The sequence below is a fragment of the Tenrec ecaudatus genome, chromosome 2, assembly GCF_050624435.1.
Source record: "Tenrec ecaudatus isolate mTenEca1 chromosome 2, mTenEca1.hap1, whole genome shotgun sequence".
Classification (NCBI taxonomy): domain Eukaryota; kingdom Metazoa; phylum Chordata; class Mammalia; order Afrosoricida; family Tenrecidae; genus Tenrec; species Tenrec ecaudatus.
In genome coordinates, this window is record NC_134531.1 from 157,130,626 (window position 1) to 157,143,814 (window position 13,189).

The following is a 13,189-nucleotide window of genomic DNA, read 5'->3' on the forward strand; positions in this document are numbered from 1 at the left end:
TATTCACCAAAGGAAGAACTCCCTTATAACGAAAGCATCCTCACAATCGAAGGAATTCCATCTACGGGAGTAGTGACCTCCTTTCTCTGCACATCAGTAGCAGAGATTGGCCAACATTCAGAGATGTTTTGGAGGATGCTCCGCGTGCATTCAAATAGAAGCTGGATCTGAAAACGCCCGAGGGCCCTTCACAGCTCTGAGCGCTTCTGTGCTCTGGGCTCGATTGCGTCCAGCACTGTCCTCCATGCACCTTCCCGGGGTCCTGAGCCCCCACTGCCTCATGCCTCACGGGTGGTGGTGACGATCAGGAGTGATGCCACGGGGTCCTGTCATGCAAACATGAAAGGGAATGAAATGGCTGCGATGTGTGCCTTGTCTGCCCTCAGAAGCACGATTCCAGGGACTCTGGGTCATTGTGTATGGGCAGCTTCTCCAGTTCCTGGTGACGTCCACTGTGCAGAACTGTGTACCTAAGAAGGAAATAAAGAAGAGGTGAGCATCTAACAGGCATCCTTCCAAAGTACCAAAGAAAACGCTCCCTGCATTCTTGAGCTTCTTATCAAGACATAGGCTCGAGAGCCCAGGAATGTGGAAGCAGCTCTGGGGCAGTACTTCACAGATAGGGGAGATCAATGACCTGCATCAGAGCCCAAATTGTCCATTTTAAAGGTGTAGAAACTAAGGACCCAGAGGAAATGGCAGGCCTAGGGTTCTACCATGAATGGCAGAGTTTGGACTGGAGTTCAGATTTCTTCCCTTCCTGGCAGATACTTTTATGATACTTACAAACCTGAACCGTCTGCACCTGAGGGCACCTGAGAATTGTAAGTCTCCTCTACCAAGGACAGTTCTGTGTTCCACAGGAGCAGAGTGCTGACTGAAATCAGAAAATGTCTCACGGTCTGAGAGACAATGGAACAGCATTTGGTACTTCGATTTTCCTCAGTGCCATTCGGAAAAGGAAACAGCTAGATGAATCAAGCAGCAAGTTGATGCTGAGCATCACAGTGAAATTTCCCACTTGACAAGTGTTTATGATTTCTCAGCAGTACTGCACAGTGGTACCCGATATGTTAATGGTATTTAAATCCATCTCAATTACAAATGTGTTTCCTCATCAGTCACCCAGTTCCCAGCATCCGGCCGTCTTTGTTACAGGACTTAGGAACCCCATCAGAACCTCTCCGTGACGTAGAGGGAAGAACCAAAAATGGTTAAACAATAAATAGCAATTCACTATTTGGCATTATACCTGGAGAAGAAGACTTGTTTGTTGGACAACAAGTGGAATTTTGCCATGAAGGTTTCTTTTGCCTGACTGTGTGCCACCTGCTGTGCGAAACCCTTTCCATGGTCATAGTCAATCCATAGCAGGCCTAATTATTCGTATTACCACTTTAGGGTGGAACAAAATGAGGTGCAGTCAGGGTACATGACTTACCAAGGAAAAGTAGTAACAAGATATACCCAGGGGGCGGATTCAGCCGGTTCCTACCGGCTGAAGTGATAGCAAACTTTTTGTTGTGTTCGGCGAACCAGTAGTTAAAATAGCAATTATAATCAGAGTTCTTTCTAAGGTGGGTGCTTGGCAGCCACCCAGGTGGAAATCACAAATTTACATTCCTTACTTGTTTTTCACAGTCATCTGTGCAGCCGCGACTTCCAGTCGTCGTGCTGGTGTTCATTCCATCAACAGGTATGACCAATTAAGATGGAACTCTGCTTGCCATTTTTATTTATTCATTTCATATAATTTGCTATACTTTTGATGAAATATTGCACGTTTTTCTCCTTGCTTTTGTTACTTTAGTAAACAAACATACCGAGAGGGTACCCCCCAACCCCCCCAAAAAAGAAAACCTCCGGGAATTGACCAGGGCGGAGCAGAGCTTGCATAGTATGAGTTTTTCCCACGAGGCGAACATTGACTAACTTGCTCTGAGTCAGTGCACCCAGTGGATTACCTGAAAAGGTGCCCTCTAGTCACAGTGAATTTTTTTTTGTCAAAGCAGCTTTGATTGAATCTTGTTTTTTTGTGTGATGGCCAATTTAAGAGAATGGCATGTGGCTGTAAAATGTTGTTTCCTGCTCAGGAAAAATGCCACAGAAGTGGTTGTGATGTTGAACACAGCTTACGAGGACAGTGCTATGGGAAAAACACAAGTGTATGAGTGATTTTCTTGTCTCAAGAGAGGTGAAATGTTGATTGAGAACAAACCTTGTTCTGGGTGTCCATCAACTTCTGGAATGGACAAAAATGTCGACCCCGTGTATTTGGAGTTCGTTCCACCAGGTTAGACTGCTAGTCAAGCTGTCTGTTTAGCAAAGGTAGCATAAACAGTAGGACAAAAAAGGCCTGATTTGTGGCACATAGGGGACTGGTTTTTCCATCATGGCTATGTACCTGCTCACACAGCCATCACAGTGCACCAGTTTTGGCAAAAAAACAAACAAAAAAAATGTGCCTCTCTTGATCCACACTCCAGAGTCACCTGACCTTGTTCCATGGGTCTTTTGTTTCTGTGAATGGACAGGTACATGAGAACACAGTGATTGGATGGCATAGAAGAGGTTCAGGAAAAAACAAACAAACAAGGGAGATACTGTCAGCCATCCAAACAGATGAGTTTGGAATCGCAGATTTGACAAATACATTATGTGTAATGTAGAGTACTTTGAAGGTGATATGGGTGTTTTGTAAAAAAAAAAAAAAAGAAAAGAAAATTAAATACATAGCTTGGGAAAAAAATTCTAGGTTTTGGGGGTATCCCCTTGAATAATGTGAATTGGAAAAGTGTCAAATAACCAGAGGGTGACACGATGTCGTTCATTTCAGCACTGTGTTATGCCCTAAACTCCCATGAGCCATTATGAGTGATTCATGCAATTCCTGAAGGTGTTCATAGAGCTGAAAACAACGTCAGAACAATTGCTGTAAGTTCAGGAAAAGGTGTTTTTCAAAGATGAACACCACATGTTCAGAGAAGAGATGTTATCTCACTATCCCTAATATATCAAACAGTGACTGTTGTCAGGCCTACTGCTAACGGAAAGGGATCCTACTCCCACAGTGAACAGAGGGTGAAGGATAAATCACAAAGCCGATGCTGCTGGGATCAAATGAAGAGTATTCCAAGTGAGGATGCCAATCCAGAAGGAATATGGAAAATCTTAATTAACAATTTCATTGTCTGTTTTCGGTATTCATATATTCACTAATACCTAAAAGCTCTATTTTAATAACACAAGCTAGTTTTGTGTACCTCATCCATTGCTCTTATTTAAGTACTAACTGTATGAAATGATGAATGACCTTACAGGGTATCTATCTCTTAAAAAGCTACTTAGAGTGGTCATGAGATCAGTGAACCTGTAGGGAACTGCGTGTCTCCCTACCCTGATTTAAGCCATGGATTTACTCTCGGTTTCCTGCCATACAAACTGCCCTGAGGTTTTACTGCCCTTTGTCTCAATTCCCGCCAGATGGTGGCTGCCTTGACCCTTGCTAGGATTGGTGATCTTTCACTAGCAGCTGCTATGATTGGTCAATGCATGACTGATGGCATCTCCCCCAGACTCACCAGGAATGCTTCATTAGCATACTTACCTGTTTGATCAGTTGCCCGCCATTCCTTCCTTGTTTGGAGATGCACGACTATTGGCTACCTCAGCTGTACCTTATTTTACATGTGACATAATGGTGCCAGCCCCTCGCTGGCTATTTAAACCTCTGCTCTCAACTCAATAAGTGAGGCTTGATCAGATTCCTGTCTTGCCTCCATTTCTCCCGCCCTTTCCCATCTTCATTCCCAGTCCCTCTTTCAGGTGTCCACGTTCTTGATGTCCCGCTGGTCAGGACAGAACCAGTTGTGAAATTATTTGAATCCCAGCACTGGAGTTGCCATGGGTCAGAGTGGACTTAATGCAACTGCTTTGTTAGAAAACCCCAAAGCTTTGCAGGCTAGCTCCTTGCCAGGCTCTTCCAACAGGGGGTGCTGGAATTGCGATGAAGAATTTGTTGCTAGTAGGGGTTGGTTCAGTCATTTCAAAGTGAGAGCAAATTTAAATAACATTAAAGGGCAAGTACCAATTGTCCTGAAGCTAGATACTAACAACTCTGGGAAGTCCAATAAAACAAATGAATGCAACATGTTGGGACAAATGGTGGATATGTTCAGCTGTTAACCTAAAGGTTGGGGGTTCAAGTGCACCCATGTACACCTCAGAAGGAAGACATGGTGATCTACTTCACACAAATAAACTCTTGAAGGCGCTATGCAGCACAGTTCTACTCTGACACAGAGGGGCCTCTGTGTTGGGAGAGCAATCGTTTTTGTGCACATGGATGGGAACCCCAAACTCAAGCAAACTCATCGCCATGGAGTCAGTTCCATCTTGGAACGTTCCTATGAGGCAGAGTGGCACTTTCTCTTCAGGGTTTCTGACACGATGCATCTTTACGGGTGCACATAGCCTCCTCCGTCTCTTGGGAAAGACTGACAGGTTTGAACAGACAGCCTAGACCTTAACCCACTGCCACTGGGGCTCCTTGTGGAGGACAGGGTTATAGGGAAATTCTCTGTATTTTCTGCACAGTTTTCCTACAAGCCTAAACTAATCTAAGAAAAGAAAGTGTTTTCAGGGCTCACTGCATCTCATTTAGTTATAGGTAGATAATGATAAGGAGCTCTGGGAACATAGTGGCTATGCTTTGTACTGCAAGGTCAGCAGTTCAAAACCACCCGTGGCTTCATGGGAGTAAGGCAGGCCTTTCTATTCTTAAAGAGTTACTGTCAATTTGAGGATTAAGAGTGTAGGGGTGGAGTCTAGCTTGTCAATCAGATCATAGCCAGTGAGGCCTCTCTGTGTGGGCATAGCCTTCTCCTGAGAATTCTGGGAAATCCAGTACTTCCTCCTTGGAGGCAAGAGACACTTCTCTCTCTGCTCACACCCTGGGAGACAGCAGCTGACAAGACACATGGACCCACCCCGATGCAGATGTTTCCAAATGCCACTGGATCCAAAGACTTACTACCCACTGACCTGTGATCTACATTTGGTGTCATTGCATCTGTTTCGTGAGTCTGAAGAGGACTTTATAGATTGGTATCGGACATATGGGCTAACATCGGACTTATGGACTGGATCTAGACTGGGGCTTGGATGTTTTCTCAATATTCAATTGCTCTTGCATATAAATCTCTTTCTTATACACATATGTGTGTCCATAGATTTGTTTCTCCAGTCTACCCAGACTGACACAGTTACAGTCTCAGACATCCACAGAGGCCGTTTTCGCCTGTCGAGAGGGTTGCTGTGAGTCAGCATAGACATGATAGCAGGTCGATGGACCTGCTTTTTTGGGGATATAACGATCACCTAATGGCCTTGAATTGATTCTGACTCATGGTGGTTCTGAAGGACAGAGCAGAACTGTTCCTTAGGGCTTCTGAGATTGCACATCTTTATGGGAGCAGACAGCTTCATTAGCCTTATTTTTTGAATAGTAATATATACACACATTTTATTGTTTAAAAATATTTCCCTCCTGTCTTCTCTTTTTCGATAAAACCTACAAGGTCTCAAGATAGGAAGACCTCAGATCTTGCCTTGCCCCCTTGTCGCAGTCACAGCCCTCGCTTGGCAAGTGTGTGCGCTACAGCAGTGCCAACTGACTTGCCCAGCCAGGGGCTCCTCTTATCACCACAGGCAGGCTTACAGGTGAGCAAGGCAGGTGATAAGACCACAATTGTACAGTGGAGTGAAGAAAGCCTCAGAGCAGTCAAGTCCGGAGAATCCTGCAGAGTGAGAGTCAGTGCCTGCCCAGGGCCGAGGTCTGCAACTGCCACACACACCTCTATTGCCCAAACAAACAAACAAACCAACACAAAACCAAACTTATTTCCATTGAGTCAATGCCAACACATATACCTGTATAGAACAGGGTAGAAATGCCCCCATGAGTCTCTGAGACTCTAGCTCTTTCCAGGGGTGGAAAGCCCTATCTTTCTTCCTCAGAGTGGGTGGTGGTTTCACACAGCGGAACTTGTAGTTAGCAGCCCAAATGAATAACTCATTATGCTACCAGGGTTTAATGACTTAACCACCACTGGGTATCCCCAAAAGGGCTCTCAAGCAAACAGCCTTAGGAAATGGGGCTGTACTCTGGTATCCATAGTCCCAATAGTCTAAATTAATGTAGAGGCAACTGTAATGATAATGAGAAATCATACATGACTCAGTTTACTGAGCAGTTAGCTTTGTGCCAGACACTGTCTCCAGGAATGACCTAGAGTTCTAATATGTGTCATTAAATTTTCACAAGCTGAAGTGGGAGCTAGGAGGCCTGGTGTGGCACTGAAGGTTAAGCCCTCAACCAGTAGCTGAAAGCTGGGGGTTCAGCCACCCTGCCACCCACCACCCCAAGAACCTCAGAAAAGAGACCTGGTAATCTTCCTCTGAGAAGCCACCTTGAAAGCCTGGTGGATAGTCCGACTCTGCTCCGCAGGAGTTGGAGCTGATGGGATCCCAGCTAGCAACAAGAAGTAGATATATTTCTTAGCTCCATTTTACAGATGGAAAAACTGAGTCTCTAGATAAACAATTTGTCTTGATAAGCAAGGGAGCACAATGACCACGTCTTTCATCTTCAAATATACCCCCAGCCCTTTGCCCTCTTCCATAGTTAAGAACAACAAATCTGCCTTGACAGAAGTCACTCCTTAGAAGTGAGGCCATTGAGTTGGAATTGACTCCTGGTGACCCGATAGGACACAGTAGAATGGCCTCCTTTGGGTCTCAAAGGCACTAAATCTTTACAGACGTGTATAGCCTTATCTTCCTCCTGAGGAGCACCTGCTGGGTTCAAACCAATGACCTTGTGGTTAGTAGCTTAATGCATAACCCACTGCACCACCCAAGCTCCTTCATGAATCACCCAGAGAAGGAAACGTAAATAAAAACGTAGCTTCGGATTTCCTTGACAGGCATCACTCCCTCTCCTGTTACTAGTTAAGGAGCTCGGATGCTCCTTTTCGGTACTACAAGGCCAGCCGTTCAAACTGACCAGCCTCTTTGAGGGAGAAAGATTAGACTGTCTGCTTCTGTAAAGGTTTGTCCTCTGGGATCAAAATCCATTCCCCCATGGTGGGTTTAGGGTATCTTATTGGTTTTTGTGAACTGATAATTAGTTACCACCTAAATCACAGCTTTGCTGTGATGATAAAATTAGCAGAAACAGTGGGTGTGGAAATCTTCCCTGTGAAAGAAACCAGCATTCTCAAAACACGACTTGCTTGTTTTGGTTTTTTTTTGTTGTTGTTGTTGTTGTTTGGATAGGGTCAAAGCAGTAGGAATTTTGGAATGGCTTAAATACAGAGTTCAAATCTTGGCTCTGCCACTTACTCACTCTGTGAATTATTTTAAACATCCAGGAGACTTGGGGGCAGTAAATGAGATAATGCACCTAAAAAGTGCATTTGAATAAGCCCCATCGTGTGGTAGGCACTCTGAAAATGCCGCTGTGGGAGACCCTGGGTGGGCCAAACTCTCAGAGCCCTCGGGTGCCAATGGCTAGGCTAGAAATGTGAGTCCACAGGATGACCCCTCGGAAGAAAGGCCTGGCAATCTCCTTCTGAAAGCCACTTATTGAAACACTCTGGAGCACTGGGCCCCGCTCATGCCCACAGGCCACCGGGAGTCAGGACTGACGTGAGCGGTTGGTCGGCTATGGTTGTTGCTATTTGATAATCAAAGTAGGACTTGAACGCAGGACTTAACCCCAAATTAGTGCATACATTCACTTCCTATAGAGAGGGCTACAATCTTGCTCTCCTCAAGTCTAGACTTATGGGTCTACAGGGTTGGAGAGGCCCTCCCAGGGTCATTGCCAGGACATCTTCTCATGAAACTTGAGCTGTCAGAACACTTTTTTTTTTAAGGCAAACCAGAGCCTCGTAAAATCTTTTTTGCTGGAGGAATTGGGCTCTTTTGAAGAACTGTGAAGTGCATTTTCGAGAAACAGCAACTGTAAGGTCAGACTAGAAGCTGTTTCAGAATAAACAGTGATAGAAATACTGCGCTGACCCCATTTCCATGGCAATGCAGACATGGCGAGATATGAGACTCTTGGGAAGTTTTCTCATCTTTGGAATATTTTTATTAGCCCGGTTTGCAAATCGCATGCCAAATAAACTTCAGTCATTTTCTATTATTGGCTTAATATAATTTTTGTTTTACGCTGAGTAATCGATTCATTTCCATTCAATTAGTGACTGATCATGGTGCTGAAGAGAACCTTCTAGACCACAGACCCAGAGACTGATCTGATAAAGTGGTCAAAGTGTCCTCGCTGGCAGTCTGATGGCTTTTCCAGCCATCCTGGCGGAAAGAAGTCCTCAGATGTGTGGGTGCACCTGGGCCGTTCCCAGTGGAGACACCCACTGTTACTTCCCCAGCAACAGCAAAGCAGGAGATCACGCCTCTTGAGCTGAGGAGCTTCCCCTCTTTGCATTAATTCAGTTAAACATGATGGGAGCAAGTTGGGTTTGGTAATTATCTTAGTCCACAATTCGCTCCTTGAGCAATTAGCGTTGCACTTAGAGCAGCTTGGATGTAGCAATTAGTAGCCCTCTCTGCCTGCCCAGCACGGCATTTAAGGAAATAATTAGACCTTCTTGTGCATCACCCAGGCCCTCCCCGCCTGGCAGAGCTTCACTGGGCTCACTTACAAAATGGCGTGTGAATGATTCAACTCTGTAAGGAGATGCATGTCTTCATGAAATCCTTCGGTGGACTTTCATGAAAGCCGGGGCTCTGTCACCAGGGAATCAGGATTCCACTTCGGGTGTTTCTTCTATGGTGAGGACTGGGAGGCCGTGGGGAGGTCATGGTAAGACTTTTCGGTCTCAGGCATTTTAGCCATTCAGCCAGTCACTTAAAAAAAAAGTATTTTGACTAACCATCACAGCCCAGAAGGCCCCTGGATGGCACAAATTGTTTGCATTCTGTGAGCAGCCTAACTCTCCGGGAAAGGGCATCATGCTTGGGAAAGTGGGGATGAGCAGAAGACAGCGAGACCGCCCAGGAAATGGACTGACACACTGGCTGCAAGCACGAGCTCCAGCACCATTTGGATGGTGTGGTACTGGGCCGTGCCTCATTGTGTTATGCCCGGGGCACTTGAAGCCAACTGGATGCACAGCAACCCAGGTAAGGAGCCCTGAGAATGGTTGGCAAGTCATTCCTGCCAGGTGGCTCCAAGACAGAAGAGCTGGAGTTGTGTTCCTGTCAAGACTGCAGGTGCTGACAGGTGCCGAGGACCCAGTTCCCCTTCACAGCCACCTCTGAACGACAGAACACAGCACTGCCCGGCCGTGGCCTCCTCACGGCTGTTGCTGTGTTTAAGCCCATGATTGCTGCCACCGTGACAATCCAGCTTTCCCAGAGCCTTCCTCTTCTTCACTGCCCCTCTGTAGACTCCCAAGCACACAGCCCCTCTGCAGGGACTGGTCTTTCCTGGCAACATGGTGAATTCTGTAGGCAGTTCTGCTCTGTAAGACGGGGCCACTCTGAGTGGCTGTTGACTGGAGGCCACCAGACAATCCATGGAGGGCAGGTCACTCTGCCACATGTGGAGTTGCCAGGAGTTCAATCAACAGCAATGGTTCTGTAGATAAAGTTAAATCCCTATGACTTTTGTCACAAATCACCTCAAACTTAGTGGCTTGAAACAACGCAAGTTGACCCTGTAGTTCTAGAAGTAAGCGGTCTTGAGAGGTTTTGTTTGTTTTGCTTTGGAGGGTGTGGCTAAAATCAAGGCTATGGCAGGATTGTGCTTCTTCCTTGGGAAGAATCTATTCTTTGCCTTTGCCAGCTTCTGGAGGCTGCCCGCGTTCCTCAGCTCATGACAACTTATAATGTACAGTCTTGGATGCCCACAGAGGCAATTTTACTGTGTCCTAAAGGGTCGCTATGAAACAGAACCAACTAAATAAAACTGCCTGCCATCAAGTTGGTTCTGATTCACAGCGACCCTTTAGGACATGGCAGAATTACATCTCTGGACATCTAAGACTAAACCATTTTATAGGAGTAGAAAGTCTCATCTTTCTCCACCAGATAGGAAGCATTTGGTGGATTTGAACCACTGAACTTGTGATTAGCAACCCAACACATAACTCACTATGTCACCGGCATACCTGGGAGTTAGGATGGAGAACGCTTTGGCAGCTATTATTTTGCCTACCATAAGAAGCTATGAGGTATCAGACATGCTGGTGGCTAAGCGAGGCAGGCAGAACTGACAGGATGAGTAGGTGGAGGGAGGCACAATGCGTCTTTCGGGTAAAACTGATAGGACCTGGTGATGTATTGTGTACAGGAGCAGCAAGAGCATTCCAGCCTTGACCGTGGGCTGTGATGTAACAGAGCAAGAGTTGTGGAATTGTGAATGCTCTACGCTGGGGCTAGGGTGATGAAAGATGAAGCTTAAGGAAAGTTTATGCAACGTCATTGCGAGTATTAAATTTGAAACTAAAGACTTTGGGTTAAACTCTTAGGTGAAGTAGAGTAAAATGATCCTCCTAAACGCTCATCAGAACTGTAGGTGCACTGGGGGAATGAGTGGGGTCGCTGGAGCCAGTTAAATGTTCCTCTCTTCCCGAAGAGAGATGGTGAGGTTATGAAGAGGAGCGGAGAAGAATAGGGACACGCTGAGAAGGAGTACCCAAGGTGATGCTGCGTTTCTAGGTGGGACAACGAATGGAGAGGACACTGACACCGTTAATGATTCCTGTTATCCCAGGGAAGTAGCTTGAGGTCTTCAGCCTTCATCATGGAACAGAGTAGCTCTTCATCCACAGCTTGGTCCATCCTGCAGGAACTTATCTTTATCACTAGAAAATTGACGGTCCGAGTAACTAAGGCAGTAGTTCTCAACCTGTGGGTCACGACCCCTTTGGGGATCAAATGACCCTTTCACAGGGGTTGCCTAAGACACATATTTCCGATGGTCTTAGGAACCGAGACACCGCTCCTCTATCTGTCTCCAGGTGGGTCCACTCACATGCAGACACGCCCACTTATGAGAAAGGGGTGAAGGCTTACCCATGCTACACCATGCTTCAAGACAAAATTTCATTTATTTGTTATTGGAAATAAATATTTCATGATATATAGTTGCATATTGATTTTGTGATTAATCACTATGCTTTAATTATGTTCAATTTGTTTCAGTGAAAATACATCCTGCATATCAGATATTTATATTATGATTCATAACAGTAGCAAAATGACAGTTATGAAGTAGCAAGAAAAATCATTTGATGGTTGGGGTCACCACAACACGAGGAACTCTATGAAAGGGTTGCAGCGTTAGGAAGGTTGAGAACCACTGGACTAAGGGGTCCTGGCTCCGGACCCTATCTTCGGTTGTCAGTGAAGTCAGGGCCTGATTCCACCCATTATGATGTAGCTTTTCACCGTCAGCCCGACGCTCGCGAGAGCGCTGAGATGGGCTGGGGCTGGGAGAATGGAAGCTGGAGCATAAGGCAGCATTATGAAGAGTCTGAAGTGTGAGGCTGACAAAGGACTCACTCCTTAGGAGGAGGAGAGTGAAACAACCCTGCTAAAAGATTGTAAGCGTGGTTGCCAGACGGGGCAGGTTTGTTCTGTGTGCCCCTCTCCTAGTCCTCCTACACTATGAAAGGTCTGCGTTTCCTAACTGTGCTTCTTCGCTGTCAGGTGCGCCAGGGGCGCTGTCGTTCTGTCCTCATTCCCCATCATCTGAGAAACAATCCCTTGCTCCAGTCAAGAAGCTCTTCACGGGGCCAGGGAAGACCTGTCCTGCAGGTGACAGCAAGCCCAGTCAGACCACTCTGCTTGTCTCGGTGTAAGGAGGGAAGGACCGAGGGGCATGCTGTCCAGAGGAGCCAGCTTTGCTCCGTGTGTACATAGAGACAGAAAGGTGGTCCGGAAAGAAGACAGAGACAATGGATGAAAAGAGAAGCAGAGAGAATGGAGTTGCCCAACCTTCAGCAAGAAGTAGACTAAGGATCATGTAGGTTCAGAGATGTGGCAGGGGGAGCCCAAGCCTCTAACAATGCCCTATTCCTTAGTGTAGATCCAGTGAAGTCAGCGAATGTCCTACTCTGTGGTCCCCGCTTCTCCCCACACATGTCCCTTTTGCTTTTCTCTCCAAGATTCACGCTATCGAGTTGATGCTGTCTCATAGCAACCCTGTAGGACAGGGTAGAAACGCCACCGTGGGTTTTCAAGACTGTAAGTCTTCGCAGGAGTAGAAAGCCTTGTCTTTCTCTCAGAACTGCTGGTGGTTTCAAACTACTGGCCTTGTTGTTAGCAGCCCAATGCATAACCTCTCTGCCATGAAAGCACTGACGGATTTATAAACTGTGGCAAACACTGAAACGATGTATCCATATGCACTTCTTTCTTTCTGCCAGAACTTGACTTTTATTAAAGGCAAAAGAAACTAGCAAGATCAATTGCAGCTAAGGGCGTGGCCCGAGGTGTTCTAAGGAAGCTATTTTAAAGAAGCCACCCGGAAAGTGTTTGCCTCCTGAACAATAGACACGTGTAAGGAGAATCTGCCCCTTCTCCCAGCGCTTAGTGTGATTATGTGTAGAAGACTCAGTGTTCGAGGCTTCGGCAACTACTTTGTGATTACACGGAGTCCAGCCCAGAATAAAAAGTAATCGTTTGAGAATGGCAGAGTGAGCGATAAAATAGCCATGTCTGAGTGCTCATTACACACATACACGTGACTTTAAAGTGCTTCATTCAGTTTCGTGCCCCCATGTATACGCATTATATTCATGAAGAGATTTGCAAATGTTTAGAGAAATTTAATTAGGTCTCTAGTAAAGCGTTTACCTTTCCATTTACTATATTGTTGTTTATGCTAGGTAATTTCAATTGGGGCTGAACTAGCTAAATTGTGAGAGCATTAAGGTAAAGAGAAAAGGGTGTCTGATTCGATGCCAGGTTTTGGCACACGGGAACCACGCAGTCAGTGGTTGGAAACCACCAGCCATTCTGCAGGAGAAACATGAGGCTTTCTCTTTCTCTTTCTGGAACGACTTACAGCCTCAGCGTTGACTCTATGCCACTACTTACGTATTTTGCCTAATGTCATTAAAATGAAAAGAAATAATACACATGGTAAAACAAC

The 13,189-nt window shown here is 45.9% G+C and overlaps 1 protein-coding gene across 1 annotated transcript in view; it reads right to left on the reverse strand.

The window, feature by feature from the left end:
* Positions 1 to 382: 382 nt before the first annotated feature.
* Positions 383 to 13,189, reverse strand: part of HTR4 (5-hydroxytryptamine receptor 4) — a 106,694-nt gene continuing 93,887 nt past the window's right edge. The window contains exon 6 of the mRNA XM_075542709.1: positions 383 to 470. Within this exon, the coding sequence (XP_075398824.1) occupies positions 383 to 470 (88 nt within the window). The remainder of the gene's footprint in view (positions 471 to 13,189) is intronic.